Below are 21388 nucleotides of genomic sequence, written 5' to 3' on the forward strand. Positions count from 1 at the left end.
GAGGCATACTTTATTAGTCGCAATAGCACTTTTATCATTGTTGAAGGTGATACCGTACTTTTTAGCGGCATTGAGAAATCTCTGTAGATTCTGGTCGTGGCTAATGGAGTCAAGTCCGCAGATGGTAACGTTATCCACGTAAGCGAACGTGTCCTGTAGCCCTGCCTCCTCAATTATTGCGTTGATCGTCCTCTGAAATGCGGCGACTCCGTTTGTCACTCCAAAAGGAATGCGGCAAAACTGATAAAGCTTTCCGCCAGCCTCGAACGCCGTGTACTGCTTCTCATCATCCCTGATAGGTATCTGGTGGTAAGCGCTTTTGAGGTCAAATGTACTGTACATTGAGTATTTAGATATTTCCTGCACCAGTTCATCCACTTTTGGCACGGGATACGCGTCGAGGTAAGTGAATCGATTGATGGTTTGGCTATAGTCGATAACCATTCTCTTTTTGTGCCTTTCATTCGTTGTTACAATTATCTGGGCTCGCCACGGGGACGTGGAAGGCTCAATAATTTTGTCAGATAGAAGTCTCTTGATTTCAGTTTGAATGAATTTGGAGTCAGGCATAGAATATTTTCTAGATTTAGTGGCTATGGGATGGCAGTTAGGAGCCAGATTAGCGAAGAGGCGAGGGGCTTCAACTCGTGCAGCTTTCAGCGTACAGACCTGGAGAGTGCTTCGTTTTCCTTCAAATGGGATCATCAGTTTTTCGTGCTGGCTGATGAAATCTAGCCCTAAGATTACATCAGATACTAGTCCATCTAGTAGTGAGAGCTTAACACTTTCATATTGTTCATCTTTGTACTTTATTTTAGCGAAAATATGGCCGTGAGTAGTGCGAGAAAGATGTGTAGAGGCCATGTAGATTCTGTTTCTGGACGTTTCTAATTTCCATTTGTACCTTTTAGCAATTGAAGAAGATATATAGCTTTCACTGCTCCCCGTATCTACGAGAGCCTTCAATGGTACTCCATTGACGAGTATTGAAATAGTAGATTTAGTAAGACCGGACGCTGGTGTCGATGCCCAGGAAGATCCAACGGTTGTAGTCCGAGACGTGTCATCATCTGCTTTCACTATGGCTGAGGTTGTAGATTTGAGTGTCTGTCTGGTCGATTTACAGACTTTCTGGAAATGGCCCCTCTTACCGCACAAGTTGCATGTAGCGTCACGGGCCGGACATCTAAAGCGTTGATGTGGGCTGTTTCCACAAAAGAAACATCTTTTACTAGTCGCCGCACTCACCTCGTGTTCTACTTTTGTCATTGGAGAAAGGCTCTCCTCGTGGGCGCTAGCTCCACAGGGAGTTTCAGAGCAGATGTTATACGCCATGGCATGGTTATGGGCATATTCAAGTTGTCTTGCCTCTTCATAGGCGCACTGTAGAGTTAGAGTAGATTTCTCTAAGAGTCGCAGCCTTATGCTGTTTGAAGCCAGTCCAGTAATGAAGGCGTCTCTTACGAAGATATCTCTGTGTTCTTCAGCGGTGACAGCTTTGAAGTCACAGTCTTTGGCCATACTTTTAAGCTTAAGTAGGAAGGAGTCAACGGTTTGTCCGTTCTCTTGTCGACAAAGAGTTATCATGTGCCGTGCAAAAATTTCGCTTTTAGGCTTCACGTAGACATTTTGTAGAACTTTGATTGATTCTTCGAACGTGGTACACTCACTTATGTACTGAAATACGCTCGAAGAAACGTAGTTTTCTAGTAATTTCTTTTTGTCAATCTCGCAATGAGAGACTGAGGAGATGAAATTCTCAAATGTTCTGAGCCAGTGCAGCCACTTCTCGGCAGCCGATGGCGAGCTAGGCTCTATGTCCAGCTCTTTTGGCCTAAATAGACGTTCCATTTGTATTACTACTTTTACTTACAGACTGAGAATAGTGTTGAACGAAAATCCAAAAAAGATACGTGAGGCACATAGATCCATGAAATTGAAAATTTCTAGTTTAATAAATTGTAATAAGAAATAAAGGAACACGGAAGAGTAACCTAAAACAAGGCTGTATTAAACTAGAACGACACATGAACTGACGAAAGAGACTTGGACTGTAGCACACTAAATCAATGTTGTGAACACATTCTCACGACGTTACACAAACATAAACAAATAGCAACTATTTCACCACACCTTGAGTCATTTTAGAGACTTAAAGTTAAGCTAGTTGAAGTAGTGCTCTGATATATTTGAGATATGCATGATACAAGTTTTGCAATGTTTTGATCCTTTACGAAGCTGCTTTTTTAGCTTGCCTATGCCTAAGGCCGGTCAGGAACATGATCTTCCTGGAGAACTTGCATATATGGGTCACAAAAGGGAAAAACTATTTTGCACGAATTCCTCTATGATGCAAGGGTGCATTGAGTCCATGAAATGACTTTGTTTTTGTTCAATGCTGGCTAAGTAATACATCGATATCAATCCCATGACCATAAATCAATTGATTTTCTGCCCATTCTAATTTAGTAATCAGGATTTGTATGTCAGTAACGCGGCATATGTCCCATCGAACAGCCACATAACTTCTCTGGTGCAATCTTCATAGCGTCGTCCCTGTCTACGCCAAATGTCCTTCAGACTGTGTCCCTGTCTACGCCAAATGTCCTTCAGACTGTATCCCTGTCTACGCCAAATGTCCTTCAGACTGTATCCCTGTCTACGCCAAATGTCCTTCAGACTGTATCCGCGCCAGTCGTGGACAAGGCAACGTGTAAAGGACCAAGACGTCTGTGTGTAGAGTCACTCCAAGAACTCTTTATGTTGTGTCTTTGTTCTATTTATGTCAATGTTTCCGTTGTGTTTGTTTTTATTTGAGAAAAAAGGTCCTTGTAATCACGACGAATTTCTATAAGAATAAAAAAAAACAGTCTAAGTCTTAGTTTGAGATCGACCCTAGGATCTTTGTATTTACATTCACAGACATGGCCTGTCATCAATCAGTTGACAGTCATTGACAGTAGGGCTGCGATTGTAATATGGTCATGTCATTCAAAAGACTTCTCACCACATTTTTAATGGAGTATGGAATGAAATAAATTATTATGGTTTCCTAGCAGAAAGCTACAATACATTACGGATAACTAATGTTACATTATAGCCTAGTGCACTGCATGGAAGTTGTATTATGGAGTTCAAGGGTCACTTGCTTAAACTATTTGAAGGTACCTTAGTGTCTCAGTTGCAGGATGTTTAGGGTAGCCATGTATTCGACCTATATTACTGTTAAGAATGCCTAATTTAATAGAAGCATATCAGTGTCTGGACCACTGGCGGATCCAGGGGGGGGGGCGGTAGGGGCGATCGCCCCCCCCCACTCGGCCGACCCCCCCCCCCTAGGGGGGGGCGGACGAATTTTAGTATAGAAATCACACAATTTGTATACGAATTTATTACTTATGTTAATAATATATACTAATTATTTATATATTTCAACCTATTTTTAGATTATTTCGCCCCCCCCCCTTTCTAGTATTTTGGCCGATTTGGTAGGGTCGGGAGGGGGCGATGGCATCAATCCGCCCCCCCCCTACCATAAAATTTCGAGTGTGGGGGCGGTCCAATTTATTTGTAGAAATCACAGCTTACAAACAGAATAAATTAAATATCTATATGATTAAAACTTGTTATTGGTATTTTAACCGGTCTTTATATACTTTCGTTCACCTGTTGGCCGATTGGAAGGGGAAGAGCGAATACCTCCACCGCCCTTCCCATCTAAACCCTTTGAGTGGGGGGGGGTGGTCCTACTTTTATGGAGAAATCATAGTATGTGAACAAAATTAGTCGAATATCTATATAATATAAACAGGTGGAAGTGCGATACATGCAATCACCTTCCCCCCATCGGACAAACCAATACTTTTTCTTTTTGTATTAAATAAGAAATTACAAAATTAAAAAAATCTGTCACTAATATAATTTATATATGCTATAAAGTAAATTCTTACATCGAGTCGCCCAACCCCTATTCTTTAATGCAAAATGCAATCATAAGCAGGAATTATAAAAAGGAGCGAGTATTAATCGTTTTCATTTTACCGCCTTTCCCCTTTCCAGACAGAGTTTGTGTAATTTCACATGAATTTATCATAACTATTTTAAGAAAGACTTTGCTTTGGAAAAGTTATAATTCAAACGAAATTTTTCAATATAAGTCACGGTTGAATTGAGTTCAAAAGCCAGATAATCTTTTCCTAGTCGACTTTTTCCAACCTTTACTCATATTTTTCTAGTTAAATAAATTTAGGACTATAACTCACAATTTAGGCGTAAATTTTATTGAATATTATTAATCGAATTTTTTTTTCGGCGGCGATCCTCAAAGCCTTAATCTAAATATGTGGGGTATCTTATCTTTTCAAAGAACAAATCGGTTATATTTGCAATGTATTTGTGACAAGTGGGGAAATGTGACGTGTGTTTGGCACGTTTTATGTCTAGGGGATGATTATTTTTAATGCTATCACACTCCCACTTATCAGCATATGAATCGGGAGCAGACACGCAACGAGACAAAGCAATGAAAGATAGATACAAAAGTTAAAATAAAGGAAATTTATTTACATAAATATACATATAATAATAAAAAGGGGGAGGGTTTGCATCTATCTCTAATATATCCTATATTTAATCATCACTCTTGCACATAATAAGAGAGTATGTCACTTTGTCCTCTGACTTAGCTGGTATTCCTGTTGATGTCGCAGCTGGCTGTGTCCTGGCTTGAGGTTCTGCAGCTGGAGGTGGCGCTCTAGCGGATAGAGGGACGCCGGCGATATAGTTCTTGTGGAGTCTCAATCCCCAAAATCTAATATCTGTAGTGGGCACAGTAGGGCGGGTGGCCGGCTACCGTGGGCACAAGGTTACTGCGGGCAGAGCGGATCTGCCGTGGGCAGCGTAGTTGACGGGATATGTCCAGTGAGTTGCAGAGGGTTGGCGTAGCTATGACGTCTCACACAGACCTGACTCTATAGGGACGTCGCGCCTAATAGCTTGACAGGTGGGCTGTCGAATAGGCGGGCAATGCCGATAGCGCCACGTAGTGGAGTTGGGTAGATCTCAGTAGGCAAATGCAGCGCTGAATAGCACTAAGCACAACCGCAGGTAAATGGATCGTTGATCCAGTAACTAGGCAATAGGTGATTCTTGATAGCAACTAGGCAAGTGCAGCGCTGGTTAGCACTAAGCCCATAGATAGGCCAGTAGGCAAATAGGCAGGTAAGTGATCCGATAAATAGGCAGACACCTGAGGGAGGCTGCGGATAAACAAAGACAAGTTAGGACATGTCTCTCATGCATCTTATCGATGCCCTCCACTGAGGTGCATTCGTCAGATTGGTAAAATTGCTTTAGAGCATAATTGGGAGAAGATGACAAATGGGGTTTGGAATAATAGATGGCTGATAGTAGCAATATAAAAATGTACATAAGAGGGAAAGTAACAATATAAAAATGTACATAGAAGGGGACATAATAGTCTCAAATAAACAACGCAGGTGGATAGAGAAAGAAAAGGGGGGGGGTTTGATTTGGGCGGTGGTCAGCGATCCAGATGGTTTGTTTACATATGACCGTGGGTCGAGAACAATGGAGCGTGCTTAAATGTCCCTTCAAGCGTCGCAACTCTCATTAGAGTAAAATGAGTAAAGGGGAGATAATTCGTTACAGGGGAGATAACTCGTATCTCTCTTCTAGACGCAGTATCAGTGCGCTAGTAAGATCATCAAGGCGATCAACCGAGATAAAGGAAATAAAATAAGATGTACAAATATATACATGGTTGCATCAATGGTCAATTGAGCAACGTAGCATTAATAGATTAATGCAATACTAAAATATATACATAGCACATGTTTATGTTTTCTACTTACGCCAGTGAGAAATACACAATGCACTAATTAAATATAAATGAACTAAGCAAAATACACATGATAAAATCCAATGGAAATATACACAGAGTAATTAAGATGGAACTTGTGATTAAGTTCGGCTTACCACCAGGTATTCCTCTAGGAGAAAGAATGTGCGAAGTAGTCCAGACTCGATAGCTCGTATGAGAATGAAAGAGGGTCTGACTTTATTTAATCTACTTATATATGCCTGGGAAATGTGGGCGGACACAGGAAACGTCCTAGGCTAAGAATTAGCTTACACGTGGGTGAAGTCCGACAAGAGCCGCACCTTGGAGTATCACGCGGTATGTTGACCCGTGTAATCTCTTAGATCAAAGAGAGACGTGGGGGGAAGAGTGACCTACATTTCACCCAAGGGGGGGGGGTCAATCGCGGCGGACATCCGCGGATAAGACTAAAGAGAACGTGTCTATCTTTGCCCCGGTCAAGGGCAGATAAATGAAAGGACTGGCCTAATTTTCTCCAAGGTGGTGTCAACCGCGACCGTCCTTCAGACATCCGGCGGGCAAGATAAAAGAGATTGTGTGTTTACCTTTCCCCGATCAAGGGCAGATGAATGAAAGGACGCGCTTTAGCTATCTCCAATGTGGTCAACTAAGTCTAGCCTGGAGCGGAAAAGGTGGTGAGGGTGGAGAATTCAGGGGTAGGATGGGGAAATAATTAAAATAAAATAAATAAATAATGAAAAATAATAATTAATGCTGTGATAATTTAGAGTGACTCTGACAGCGAGTTTTTGACTTGTCACATACGCCGCCGCCAAGATGGATCTATCGCAGAAAGATCCATAAAGTGCGAGCAGACTGATGTCACTCTAACTTTAAGATCAGTTGTTATCACAGCATTAGAAAAAAAATCTGGAAAATAAGGGGTAGCCATGCCAGGAGGAGAGTCTGTCCAAGTCTGTCCGTGGTCTACTTTCCGTCCCTGAATATGTAGTCACCTGGGTGAAACCTTTGGGGTTGCTTGGGAGAGTAGATTGGGCGATTGGGTGAGTAATCATTCCTTCCTGGGGCGGATTGGGGAGGGTGATTGGGGCTTAGGCGGGGTGCCCAAGTCACGTGTGCTCGTTGGGGCTTGGCTCCGAAGCCGCTGTGAGGCGCTTCTTTGCGAGAGTAAGTAGTCAGCTTACCTCGGTATCGTCTGACACGATCAATGTCAGGGAAGAGTGGCCTGATAAAGAATGTGGAGTTCTGCCGGAGAACGTCCCCACGAGTGCAATAATGTGGCTTGCATCGTGGCTTCCTGACATGGTCAATGCCAGGGGAAGGTCGATATTGAATGGTGGCTGAGGAGCCAGGGTGAGAAGTGTTTTCACGAGCGCGAGGGTTCGGCTTATCTCGTGACTTCCTGACACTATCAATGCCAGGGGGAGGTTGATTTGGAATGGTGGCTGAGGAGCCATAGGGAGAAGTGTTTTCACGGGCGCGAGGGTTCGGCTTACCTCGTGACTTCCTGACACTATCAATGCCAGGGAGAGGTTGATTCGGAGTAGTGGCTGATGAGCCATGGAGAGGGGTGAGTCCACGAGAGCAAGGGTTAATCTTACCTCGGGGCATTCTGACACTGTCAATGTCAGAGGAATGTTGCTTAATTTTGGCTGAGTAGCCTGGGTCAAGTAGACCCTCACGAGTGCGCGGGCACACTTTAACTCGTGACTTTCTAGCAGTGTCAATGCCAGGGCAGAGTGGTTTGAGCTTTGCTGATGAGTCGGGACTAGGCGTGTTAGTGTGGCGACCAGGGCTTCCAACCTGCTGGTTGCTGCCACGTTTCTGCTTCGTCGATCTACCGACGGGCAGAGAAAAGTAAGGTTTGTTGACTACTCCAAGAGGAACATATTTTGAGCCTAGAATGAAGTCATACACTGGCGTGTCCATGACGGCGGCGTCAATGGTGCCATGTACGTATCTGCACTCCACGTGTACCCTCGCGACAGGTAGAACCTGCGGAGGAGTGCCACGGTCTATGGACTGGATTGTCACTGTTCCACCAGTGAGATCCGATGGGTCAATCAGCTTCTTATTGATAACCGCGCCGAACGAACAGCCTGAGTCGTATAGGCCCAAAACTTCGACACCGTTAGCCAGAATGTTCTCTACTCCCGGAGGAGAAGAGATGGGGTGAGGTAGCACTGGTGGGAGTTCTGGTTGGCCGAGATCAATGGCAGTGGGTTGAGGAACCACGGCCATCGTGGAGACGACGTATGTGTCCTCCTCTGGTTGGTCAAATGGATCAATCACATAGGGTTGAGGGACTGGCGTCACCGTAGATAGGGTCCGTGGGGCCTGCTGCTGCCGTTGTGGAGTGGGTCTACTGTCACGCGCGCTATGACGTGAGTCACGCTGAGAGTAGTTGGTCTGGTTATAGCGAGACTGGTGGTTGGGGCGGTTATTGTGGCTATGAGGGGTGGATTGCCGACCTGGTGCCTGGTTATGCTGGGGAGTTTTAGGAGCAAGGTTGGATTGAGCAGGAGAAGTGGGTTGGTCTGTTTGCTGGTCTGTCGCGGTTGCTTTACCTTTTAAGTCCTTTCGGGCGTTCAAGTACCGGTCAGCGGCGGAAGCTATGTCAGCGGGTGCAGTTGCTTGTTGCTCCTTGACATAGACTCTGACCTCTGGGGACATGCATTCTAACAGCTGCTCAGAGAGTACGAGGCATGCTAGGCCATCAAAAGTCTCTGGCAATTGGCTGAGAGCGTGCCACCTGACAAGGTACTTGTCCAGCCTTTCGCAGAGGTTGCCGTAGGTCTCCCTGCGTTCGAGGCGGGAACTTCTGAACTTTTTGTGGTAGGCCTCGGCGGTCAACTCGAACTGGACGAGTAGCGCCTGTTTGAGGGCTGTGTAGTCCTCTCGCTGGCCGGAGGGAAGTTTGGAGTAAACCTCGTAGGCTTTGCCTCGGAGGCATTGGGATAGCCGGAAGCACCATTTCTCCTCTGGCAGACCGTAAAAGCGTGCTACTTCCTCAAATCGGACAAGATAAACTTCGATGTTCTCTGTCTTGTCGTCGAAGTGCTCCATTGGCATGTGGGGTAGACCGTTCAAAGAACTTTGAAAGAATGCTGGGCTAGCCGGGCGAGACTCGGAAGAAGCCTGGCGGGCGGCCTCGTTCTCTTTGTCCGCGGCTATCTTTTCTCTCGCTGTAATTTGTTGCTCTCTTTCTCGCTCGGTGACTTCTCTTTCTTTAGCAATAGCAATAGCTATTTCAGCTTCCTTTCTTTCTCTTTCTCTGGCAATTTCATTATCCTTTTCCTTCATTGCTAGCTCATGCTCCCTTGCTAATCTTCTTTCTTCCTTTTCGTCTTCCTTTCTTTTTTCTTCTTCTCTTTCAAACGCCTCAAATCGTGCTCTCACAAATTCTTTCCGTTCTGCCTCATCGTCAAATAAGGTGGCCGCAAAATCCTTCAATTCAGCCATTTTCTGCTTCATGTCAGAGTCCGCTTTCGAGCGTGTGCCGCTGGCCATAATGATGAGGGGTGGGAGATGAGAGGTACTAGGATGATGGAGGGGCAGATAGAAAGGATAATAGGATTGAGCTAGAATTAAAGAAAGTGGGTTAGCGAAAGTGAGTCGCTGGTTATAGGAAAGAGTGCAAAAGGAATGTGGTGTCTGCCTATGTTAATCACAAGTTCCTGCAATGAAATATTACAAATAAAATGCAATAATAGTATAAATAAAATATGACAGAAGTGACACTCTTGATAATGCGAAGTGATGATACTTATAAATATTTAAAGAAAAAAAATATTGATAGGAATTTTAGTTATTGCTGCCTGTTCGTGCCTGCTGTACTAATGGGTTAAATGCCGGACGGGCTCGCCAAAATGTGACAAGTGGGGAAATGTGACGTGTGTTTGGCACGTTTTATGTCTAGGGGATGATTATTTTTAATGCTATCACACTCCCACTTATCAGCATATGAATCGGGAGCAGACACGCAACGAGACAAAGCAATGAAAGATAGATACAAAAGTTAAAATAAAGGAAATTTATTTACATAAATATACATATAATAATAAAAAGGGGGAGGGTTTGCATCTATCTCTAATATATCCTATATTTAATCATCACTCTTGCACATAATAAGAGAGTATGTCACTTTGTCCTCTGACTTAGCTGGTATTCCTGTTGATGTCGCAGCTGGCTGTGTCCTGGCTTGAGGTTCTGCAGCTGGAGGTGGCGCTCTAGCGGATAGAGGGACGCCGGCGATATAGTTCTTGTGGAGTCTCAATCCCCAAAATCTAATATCTGTAGTGGGCACAGTAGGGCGGGTGGCCGGCTACCGTGGGCACAAGGTTACTGCGGGCAGAGCGGATCTGCCGTGGGCAGCGTAGTTGACGGGATATGTCCAGTGAGTTGCAGAGGGTTGGCGTAGCTATGACGTCTCACACAGACCTGACTCTATAGGGACGTCGCGCCTAATAGCTTGACAGGTGGGCTGTCGAATAGGCGGGCAATGCCGATAGCGCCACGTAGTGGAGTTGGGTAGATCTCAGTAGGCAAATGCAGCGCTGAATAGCACTAAGCACAACCGCAGGTAAATGGATCGTTGATCCAGTAACTAGGCAATAGGTGATTCTTGATAGCAACTAGGCAAGTGCAGCGCTGGTTAGCACTAAGCCCATAGATAGGCCAGTAGGCAAATAGGCAGGTAAGTGATCCGATAAATAGGCAGACACCTGAGGGAGGCTGCGGATAAACAAAGACAAGTTAGGACATGTCTCTCATGCATCTTATCGATGCCCTCCACTGAGGTGCATTCGTCAGATTGGTAAAATTGCTTTAGAGCATAATTGGGAGAAGATGACAAATGGGGTTTGGAATAATAGATGGCTGATAGTAGCAATATAAAAATGTACATAAGAGGGAAAGTAACAATATAAAAATGTACATAGAAGGGGACATAATAGTCTCAAATAAACAACGCAGGTGGATAGAGAAAGAAAAGGGGGGGGGTTTGATTTGGGCGGTGGTCAGCGATCCAGATGGTTTGTTTACATATGACCGTGGGTCGAGAACAATGGAGCGTGCTTAAATGTCCCTTCAAGCGTCGCAACTCTCATTAGAGTAAAATGAGTAAAGGGGAGATAATTCGTTACAGGGGAGATAACTCGTATCTCTCTTCTAGACGCAGTATCAGTGCGCTAGTAAGATCATCAAGGCGATCAACCGAGATAAAGGAAATAAAATAAGATGTACAAATATATACATGGTTGCATCAATGGTCAATTGAGCAACGTAGCATTAATAGATTAATGCAATACTAAAATATATACATAGCACATGTTTATGTTTTCTACTTACGCCAGTGAGAAATACACAATGCACTAATTAAATATAAATGAACTAAGCAAAATACACATGATAAAATCCAATGGAAATATACACAGAGTAATTAAGATGGAACTTGTGATTAAGTTCGGCTTACCACCAGGTATTCCTCTAGGAGAAAGAATGTGCGAAGTAGTCCAGACTCGATAGCTCGTATGAGAATGAAAGAGGGTCTGACTTTATTTAATCTACTTATATATGCCTGGGAAATGTGGGCGGACACAGGAAACGTCCTAGGCTAAGAATTAGCTTACACGTGGGTGAAGTCCGACAAGAGCCGCACCTTGGAGTATCACGCGGTATGTTGACCCGTGTAATCTCTTAGATCAAAGAGAGACGTGGGGGGAAGAGTGACCTACATTTCACCCAAGGGGGGGGGTCAATCGCGGCGGACATCCGCGGATAAGACTAAAGAGAACGTGTCTATCTTTGCCCCGGTCAAGGGCAGATAAATGAAAGGACTGGCCTAATTTTCTCCAAGGTGGTGTCAACCGCGACCGTCCTTCAGACATCCGGCGGGCAAGATAAAAGAGATTGTGTGTTTACCTTTCCCCGATCAAGGGCAGATGAATGAAAGGACGCGCTTTAGCTATCTCCAATGTGGTCAACTAAGTCTAGCCTGGAGCGGAAAAGGTGGTGAGGGTGGAGAATTCAGGGGTAGGATGGGGAAATAATTAAAATAAAATAAATAAATAATGAAAAATAATAATTAATGCTGTGATAATTTAGAGTGACTCTGACAGCGAGTTTTTGACTTGTCACAGTATTAGAATATTTTTCCACATTATTCAAAAGGTCCTTTATAATAGAATGAATAATGAGCTGTAGGTCAGGAGAATGCGTTACTGCAGTGAAGAATGCCAGAAAACGCTTTTAGCGTCGAGGCTTTGCCCCGAACCTCTCTGATGAATAATAAGCTGTAGATGTCAGGAGAATGTGTTTCTACAGTGAAAAATTCAAGAAAATGCTTTTGGCGTCGGGGCTTCGCCCCGAAACCCACTAATAAATAATGAGCTGTAGATGTCAGGAGAATGCGTTTCAGCCGTGAAAAGTGCAAAAAAACGCTTTTGGCGTCGGGGCTTCGCCCCGAACCCCACTAATAAGTAATGAGCTGTAGATGTCAGGAGAATGCGTTTCAGCCGTGAAAAGTGCAAGAAAACGCTTTTGGCGTAGGGGGCTTCGCCCTGAACCCCAGGAGAACCCCAGGAGAATGCGTTTCTACAGTGAAAAATTCAAGAAAATGCTTTTGGCGTCGGGGCTTCGCCCCGAATCCCACTAATAAGTAATGAGCTGTAGATGTCAGGAGAAGCGGGAGAAACACTGAGGAAGCTTACAGCGCTCTCCCAGGCCCCCAAGCTTGCAAGAGAAAGGCCTCAACATGACTGTTTTTTTTTCTGTTTTTTTTTTCGCCGAAGATTGAGAAACAGTCTTATTTTATTCTTTTGTATCGAATATATATATATATATATTACTGGGCGTTAGGGTTAGGGTTTGGAAAAAAATCGCCCCCCCCACTCCAAAGTTCTGGATCCGCCAGTGGTCTGGACATTGCGGATATCAGCGGTAGATGAATACTTTTGAGCGCTGCAAAAGTTGAACATGTCTGTTAAATAAATACTTTTTTTCTTTATAGAAAGTAAGTTAGAAATAAATAAAATAGATGTTTGTTTGTTAGTTTGTTTGTTTGTTTGTTGTTGTTTTTATTTTTCTTTTTGTACTTATGCACAAAAATATGAATGTGCTTCATTATCTCTGCTGCAACTAGATCTATTTTAATCAACCCAAACAATCGTCTTACCCTTAACAACGATCAATCTTATCTCCCTTTGCTAGTGCAGATAAAAATAAGAAAGACATAACTAGCGTCCTAAGGGAAGATAACCTGTGAAATAATGAGCTAGTGCCAAGCAAGGTTCCCTAAGGAAGGTAGCCTGTGAAAAAATGATCTTGTATTACGAAATGAACATATGCAAACAAACGAGAATAACATAAATACTTTTAAAAAGCAAATCTTATATTAAGTGTAATTGCATCTTTTATGCAATCATTACAACTACAACCCTAGACATATAAATCTGTGCGAAAGAAATATTTTTACTAATTGAATACGTTTAGCTTCTAACTTTATCAATGTCTTATCATAGGACCCGCTTTAATTCTAGGTGTACATTTGTATGTTGACACCATTATGAATTATATATAATAACATTGTCTCCGCGGCCTCCTGATTTTCCAGGGCCTTCTGGAAATCTGCATAAATTGCAAAATAGATGAAACAGTCCCTAAATCTCCTGAAATTGTGAAAATCTCCTGAAAAAATGATAAACATGTCATTTTGGGGTTGCCAATCCCACTCGCGATAAACAAAAAACTGTATTGTCAGCCTTCATTTACTAAAAATGTATTGTAAAGACGAATGTATTTTCTAATACAAAATTATTATGCCTATCCCCCACAATGGGCCCCGCGCATTCCGTTTAGAATAGGGTCCGAATAAGGAACCCCATTAGTAACGAACCATACTGAGAATTACTCCCTGAGAGCACGTGAGAGGAAGCGAGCCGTGAGTTTTAAGGTTGCCTTGGTTCCCGTACAAGGACAGCCTTAGTGTCGGATATGTACCAGTTCTCTCTCTATCAAATCCTTGTCCCAATTATTATTATTTATCTTTCATGCAGAACTCGGCATTTGTAAAGAATGTGTTCTATTGTCTCGTCGTCTTCCATGCAGTGGTGACACCGTGTGTCGTAATTCTCTCTCCACCGTCCGAAGCAAACACCAATTGGACAGTGCCCGACTTGGAACTTGGCTAGGACGGCCTGTTCGCATAGGGCCCCGCAACTGTTAGGACCGGCCCTGGGCATTGCTAACACCCTGTGGCATTCTGCGAACATGTCCGAGCCAGCCAAAGCATCAAACGCGAATAAAAGCCGGGATGTCCTGGCAACCTCGTTTTTATTTTCTGCTTTTTTTTTTTTTATATCTTCCCAAATTTTTTAGTAGGGGCCATTAAATTTTGCGGGCACTAAACTGGTGGTTACCACCAAGGTCTCCTGCCTGCTCTAAGGCAGATAAAACAAATATTTTAAACAATCATTGAAAAGTGAATTAATGAAATTTAAAGCATGGCAAATATTACTTATTCAGCTTGTGTACAAAGTTTTATAAAAGTAGGTCGTAAAATTGTTACATAGATGTTAATATCCCCAGATAATAATGAGAAATAAAAAATGCCGTAAGATATATTTATTTAAATCTTTGAGTATAAAATCACTCGCCATTTTTTTCTGGTAATGTCTTTTTATAAAATGGGAAACAAACGCTTCTAATTAGGTCAAGGTCAATCCTTTTGGCGGGAAACTTTTTTTCTTAGCTATGAAGCGAAGAGAATAGCCAAGAGCTAAACAAAAAGACAGGCAAAGAAAGCCAAAGCTAATGCACACAAAGCTGAGTTGGGTTGCACGTACTCTCGCTTCAAATAGAATTGGCTTTTTAAGGGAAAACATTGGAGTCCGCAGCCATCTTTCTGTACTCAGGAAATGAGATTGTGCTCATCTTTGTTAAGTCAAAAAATAAAAAAAAAAATTATTGTAATTGTCTGCTGTAAAATAAGGCAATATCTACGGTGGCGTAGCTAGAGAGGAGGGGGGGGGGGAGGGGGAGAATTTGAAAATCCCCCCATCCCCCCACTTGAGGGGGGGGGGTCCCAAATGAGTGTTTGAAATTGTTTTCTACATTAAATATTAAATATTACGCAAAATTGCACCCCCCCCCAAAGAGGTCTATTTATCTATGCATCTATCTATCTATGTATGTATCTATCTATATATCTGAATATATCCGTGTATGTGGGTTTTAAATGGGGGATGGTGTTATAATTAGAATTAATATTGAAAACAGTATTAGATATAATCTAATCAAAGCACAAAGTATTCTGATTTAAAGAATTTAAAGCCGACTGAACATGTCTACACATCTACATTTAGATATATATGTTGATTGGCTGTATATTTTAAATAAGGAACGTAAGCAATCAGGGCACTCCACGAATCAATCAATGCAGTTCACTCTCCAAAGTTTGATTGATAAGACATAAATTCAATATAAATGCTTGAATGTATTAATAAAGTTAGTAGCTGTAAAACTGAGATAAAGTTTCTTTATTGAGTTCGCTGTGTGGTGAGTTGCTGTGTGGTGAGCTGTGTGGTGAATGGGTGAAAAACAAGAAAACACCATGAAGACATTACTTAAGCAGAAAAAATCCAAACCACTCGGCCACCATCTCCATATTTGAAAAAATTTTATGCTTTTCTTCTCTGATGTTTTGTGTTAGTGCGGGAATGTCTCTCGCTCTGAAAACGAGTTTTAGGGTGTTCTGGGTTAGTGCGGGAATGTGTCTCGCTCTGAAAACGAGTTTTAGGGTGTTCTGGGTTAGTGCGGGAATGTGTCTCGCTCTGAAAACGAGTTTTATGGTGTTCTGGGTTAGTGCGGGAATGTGTCTCGCTCTGAAAACGAGTTTTAGGGTGTTCTGGGTTAGTGCGGGAATGTATCTCGCTCTGAAAACGAGTTTTAGGGTGTTCTGGGTTAGTGCGGGAATGTGTCTCGCTCTGAAAACGAGTTTTAGGGTGTTCTGGGTTAGTGCGGGAATGTGTCTCGCTCTGAAGACGAGTTTTAGGGTGTTCTGGGTTAGTGGCGGAATGTGTCTCGCTCTGAAAACGAGTTTTAGGGTGTTCTTGGTTAGTACGGGAATGTGTCTCTTAAAAAGAGACATATTTAAAGCTCTATTATGCTGTCTTGTGTGACTCTTACAAACCTGATGCTTTGTTTTTCTCCTGCCCTCCTTCAGGTTCGGCTTTGTGCTCCTGTGCTTGACACTTGGTGTCCTGTCGTCCATCAGTGAACTGGAGTCTGATCTCATTCAATCAACAGTCTACTTGGTAAGTGTCGACCTGACCTTCTGTATTTCGTAATGTCATGACTTTCTGGAATTAGCTGAATGGGAAGATGGGGTTTATTTTTTTTGAGGTGGGGGGGGGGTGGGAGAACTTAAAAAGAATGAGCATTATTCTCATTGTCTTTACGGAAAGAGAGAAAAAAAGGGAAGGGGGGAATTTAAGAATGGGCTGGAGCTAGAAGATTCAATATACTATATGCTATATACATTTTAGGATATGGTACCAATATTGTGATTCTTAAAAATGTAGTAAAGCTCCCATTTAAAATCTATAGATGTATAGTGCATTTAATGTTAGTCATCTGTTTCTTTGGCCAACGGTTAACGAGCAGGGTGCCATGTGGCCAGCACAACGACCAACCGTCTTTACTTTCCCCAACTAAAGCCAGGCACCCATTAGAGTTGGACTTCAGGGGCGCACTAAAAATCCCGAAATAGAAAATCCCAGTCTTCGTCGAAATTCGAACTCAGGACTTGTTTCTTTCATTGTGGTCTTGTTTCTTTCATTGTGGTCTTGTTTCTTTCATTGTGGTCTTGTTTCTTTCATTGTGGTCTTGTTTCTTTCATTGTGGTCTTGTTTCTTTCATTGTGGTCTTGTTTCTTTCATTGTGGTCTTTTTTCTTTCATTGTGGTCTTGTTTCTTTCACTGACATCTTAATTCTCCCTATAACTTCTCGTTTCTTCCATTGAAGTTTTGATCCTTTATTGGTGTATGAGTTCTTTCATTGCAGTCTTGTTTTCACTTTGACGCCTTGATTCTCTCATTAACATCTTGTTACTTCCATTGACGTCTTGTTTCTTTTCAGAACGTCTTGATTCTTCCGTTATCGTCTTGTTCATTATATCGGCATTTTATTATATTAGTGTCAAATGACGTTTGTTTTTTAAAGTAACGTCATGTTTCTGTTATTAATTGCTTCTTTCTTTGACGTCCTGTTTCTTTCCTTGACGTCTTGTTTCTTTTATTTTGATGACCGTTATTATCAGTCATCTTTACATCTATGTTTCTTTGTTGCAAAAGTCGTTTTAATTCTTACAAAGCTTTACATCAACTCACTCTGTCTCTATACGTTATATCTCTCACACTTAAGCTCGGATCAAGTGGAAATTCGGACAACTATTTTGTATTTGACCAAACAAGAATAAATTTAAAAATTTCCAATTAATTAATTAACTATTAGTAATTAATTATTTCGTTTGGCATCGAACAAGGGTAAAAAAATGTACTTGGCAGATATGGCGGTATAAGCTGAATTAGTCCACCTGAGAAGCTTGAGCCCACTCCACCCCCGAGATCGAATGAAAGTCTTATGACCTTTCTTTTAATGCATCTAAAGAGCGATCACGGTAACATTTAACCAGATAGCATTTTCATTCCCCCTCCCCCCCCCCCTTTCCCAACCGGTCCAGATAAGTGATAGGATTATAGCGCATTGAGAAAGAAGCTAAAAGCATGAAATTGCAATGAACAAAAATAATTGGTAAAATATTTCTAAGCGCAAAGACTTATTCTTGTTTGTTTAGATAGATCTATTACAAATTTAATTACAGGACTGATCCAAACTAATTGAAACAATTACATTTCTTAGAAGGTTTGTTTTTTAAAACAAATATTTTAATAATGTTTTTCCTTGTTTAAAAGATCAAAGATTTACGGTCCTTATCAATTGAGTTATCTCCTTCTCGACTTCATGTCAAATATTGAAGGATTTATTTCGCTGTCTTCCTGGGAATACAACAGGCTGAAACCAGTCTCATCTATATTATAGCCATGTTATACAGCCACACACACACACACACACACGAAGACAAATAAGATGTACATCCCGTGGACAATAATCTCTGATTTAATCCTCTTCACGGCTGCTCTATTTTGGCCAGGATTTCACAAACGGATTTAGAAATTTCTGAAAGAAAAAAAAACACACACACACACACACATTCAAACAGTGGGGAAGGCGCGGATTACCAAAAGCCTCTAAATTCGGAAGCTTTTTTGGATTAGAGCGAGAGAGATAAAGAGAGAGAGAGAGAGAGAGAGAGAGAGAGAGAAAGAGAGAGAGAGAGAGAGAGAGAGAAAGAGAGAGAGAGAGAGAATGAGGAGCAAAGGACAGTGGGTGTCTGTTTGTTACTAATCAAATTTTCATAGAGATTTTCAAGAGCTTGAAGTTCATGGTGATCTCTGATCTAGTTGGCTGTGAGATGAGACTAAGAGTTGTTTTAGTTGTGAACTGAAGGAAACAGGATTCACAAGTCAAGGATACATGAGATTTACTAGCAACACCTTGGGCTGACGCGCATAAAGCACAGTCTACAGCGGGGCGGAAAAGGTTTTACCTATTTGAACTTGTGGTGTCATGAAAAAAAAATTAATTAAAAAAATCCGAACACTTTAATTAATTCAAAATTAACAGTCAGGTAAAATCACAATTGGGGGCGAGGTGGCTGAGAGGTTAAAGCGCTTGGCTTCTGAACCTGGGATCCTCAAACAAGACCACGATGAAAGAAATAAGATCACAATGAAAGAAACAAGACCACAATGAATGAAACAAGACCACGATGAAAGAAACAAGACCACGATGAAAGAAATAAGATCACAATGAAAGAAATAAGACCACAATGAATGAAACAAGACCACAATGAAAGAAACAAGACCACAATGAAAGAAACAAGACCACAATGAAAGAAACAAGACCACAATGAAAGAAATAAGATCACAATGAATGAAATAAGACCACAATGAAAGAAACAAGACCACAATGAATGAAACAAGACCACAATGAAAGAAATAAGACCACAATGAAAGAAACAAGACCACAATGAAAGAAATAAGACCACAATGAAAGAAACAAGACCACAATGAAAGAAACAAGACCACAATGAAAGAAACAAGACCACAATGAAAGAAACATGATCACAATGAAAGAAACAAGACCACAATGAAAGAAACACGACCACAATGAAAGAAACAAGACCACAATGAAAGAAACAAGACCACAATAAAAGAAATAAGACCACAGTGAAAGAAATAAGACCACAATAAAAGAAATAAGACCACAATGAAAGAAATAAGACCACAATGAAAGAAATAAGACCACAATGAAAGAAATAAGACCACAATGAAAGAAATTAGACCACAATGAAAGAAATTAGACCACAATGAAAGAAATAAGACGCCTCTAATAGCTTAGTACACTCATGTGTTTCAGCAATCTTTTTATGGCAAGCTTTTTATATTAAACGTTCGATTCATTTATTTCGTATTTAAAACATTAGAAACTAAGTAAAAAATATTCTCTTTTTTTTTCCAACAGGAACTGGTCATGTTGCTGTGGATTGCCATTGAGCTCGGACTTCGCGTCTGGTCAGCAGGCTGCAGATCTAGGCATCAGGGCGTGGCTGGTCGTCTGAGGTTTCTTCGGCGCCCGCTGTGTATAATTGGTAAGAATGATACTTATCTAATCAAACTTATCTTAAAAGTAACAAGCAATAGAAAAAAGGGAAAGAACCACTAATTACTGCCAATTGTCTGAAAATTACAGGGTTTAGCTCCCTTTCTGCTATTATAAGCAAAATAAATTAATTAGTACTGAATATTTAAATAGTTGGCTAATTTTTGGACTGATTCGAGTATTTTTATCGACTATAAATAATTATACACAATTTCAACTTTTATGCAAAATCCGAGAAAAGTAATTGGGAGACAAAACGTCTCAAAATGTAAAAAAGGGGATTATATCCATATATACATCCCTCTCTCATTTAGTAGCATTTACTCCCCTTTTTTTCGATATCAAACTAAATAATTAACCACCAATAATTAATCAACTAATTGTTTTACTTTTTTTATTTGATTCATGTCTTGTCAGGTTCATTGAATAATTATGTGCAAAGTTTTAACTTGATCCGAGAATAGGAAATGAGAGAAAAAACATGTTCAGACTTTTTACCAGACCGACAGACAGAGTTGCTATAAGCTTTGTAAAGAAAAAAAGTTACACTTTCAGATCTAGTGGTCCATAGGGTAGATAATATCTTACAAAAACAATTATCAGACTTTTATCATTCTCTAATTAGCTTAACGTTTTCCTGTTCATGTGATTTCTCTCGCTTTAAATTTTTTAAATTTCTAAAAGCACATTTTCTCTCAAAAACATCTCCGTCACAGACAAACACATATCTTGTAAGTAAAGATTAGCAAAGCTCATTGTTCACTGCTGCCAGAAAAGTATATCGTATGCTTTCCCCCAACCTGTCCGCCAAATAGCACCCCCCTCCTCCTTTTTTTTAGAACTTGTGTGTAAATGAAAGTTAAACAATCAAACTTGATGCAGCTGAAGAGAGTCAAAGTCCCAAGTGCTAGTAGGTTTAAAGAGTTGTAACGGAGTCTGTGTCTCAGTATATGTCCTGCTTTGTTTGAAACGATTGGTCATAAACATTCCTCATTCATACACAGTAATAAAACCTACGTAAACATTGTTGTAAAGCTTGGATCGAAGACTTTGGATTTCGTAACAGTCTTTTGTTACAGTCCTTCTATACTTAATACTCAAAGATCTTATAGATCAACGTAGCGTTTGCTTTCCTTTATACTCCATCTTTATTAGCAATCCTAAAATTCCCTCGTTATAGTAAATTGTATTATTAAGAATATGTTTTGTATCGCATCAGAAAGTGAAATGATCTCGGGGTCACAGTTTGAGAACCAATGTACGTACGCTTATACCATTCAGGCTTTTGAAAGAAAAAGAAAACACACATTAAGTCTAGGGACATTTTTTTTCGCGTACACTACTAGTTTAATTACCCGGCTACTATAGTTTCAATTTTAAAAGAAGTCGCCCTGTTTATGTGGGTGGATTTCTTATTTTCCCTTCTTGTAGCTGCTGTTGGCGTCATTATCGACCACTTTTCAATTAGCGTACGAAACAGGACTGAAGAGGCTTACATTTCAGTTAGTGAAGATATAGATTCAGTTCCGTACGTGATTTCTGAGACATTTTCTACTTGATATCAGGGTCAGGTTTTAGGCTTAAACTGAAATACACACACAGGCGTCTTTTCTCGCCCTACGTCATTGCGCCAAAAACAAGTGTTTTATGAGAGACTTCACACCGAGAGAGTAATTTCCCCTGCGTACGCGGGAAACTGTGGAATTTCTCGTCATGTATTTCCCGGTGGGCCATTGACTAGTC

General features: G+C 41.3%; 1 protein-coding gene across 2 annotated transcripts in view; it reads left to right on the forward strand.

The window, feature by feature from the left end:
- LOC106076837 (uncharacterized) overlaps positions 1-21388 on the forward strand; it is a 217092-nt gene that overhangs the window by 164133 nt on the left and 31571 nt on the right. For both annotated transcript variants that reach the window (XM_056015161.1, XM_056015162.1), the window contains exons 4-5: positions 16086-16176; positions 19508-19634. In XM_056015161.1, coding sequence (XP_055871136.1) covers positions 16086-16176; positions 19508-19634 — 218 coding nt within the window. The remainder of the gene's footprint in view (positions 1-16085; positions 16177-19507; positions 19635-21388) is intronic.

Source organism: Biomphalaria glabrata, chromosome 17, assembly GCF_947242115.1.
Source record: "Biomphalaria glabrata chromosome 17, xgBioGlab47.1, whole genome shotgun sequence".
Classification (NCBI taxonomy): Eukaryota; Metazoa; Mollusca; class Gastropoda; family Planorbidae; genus Biomphalaria; species Biomphalaria glabrata.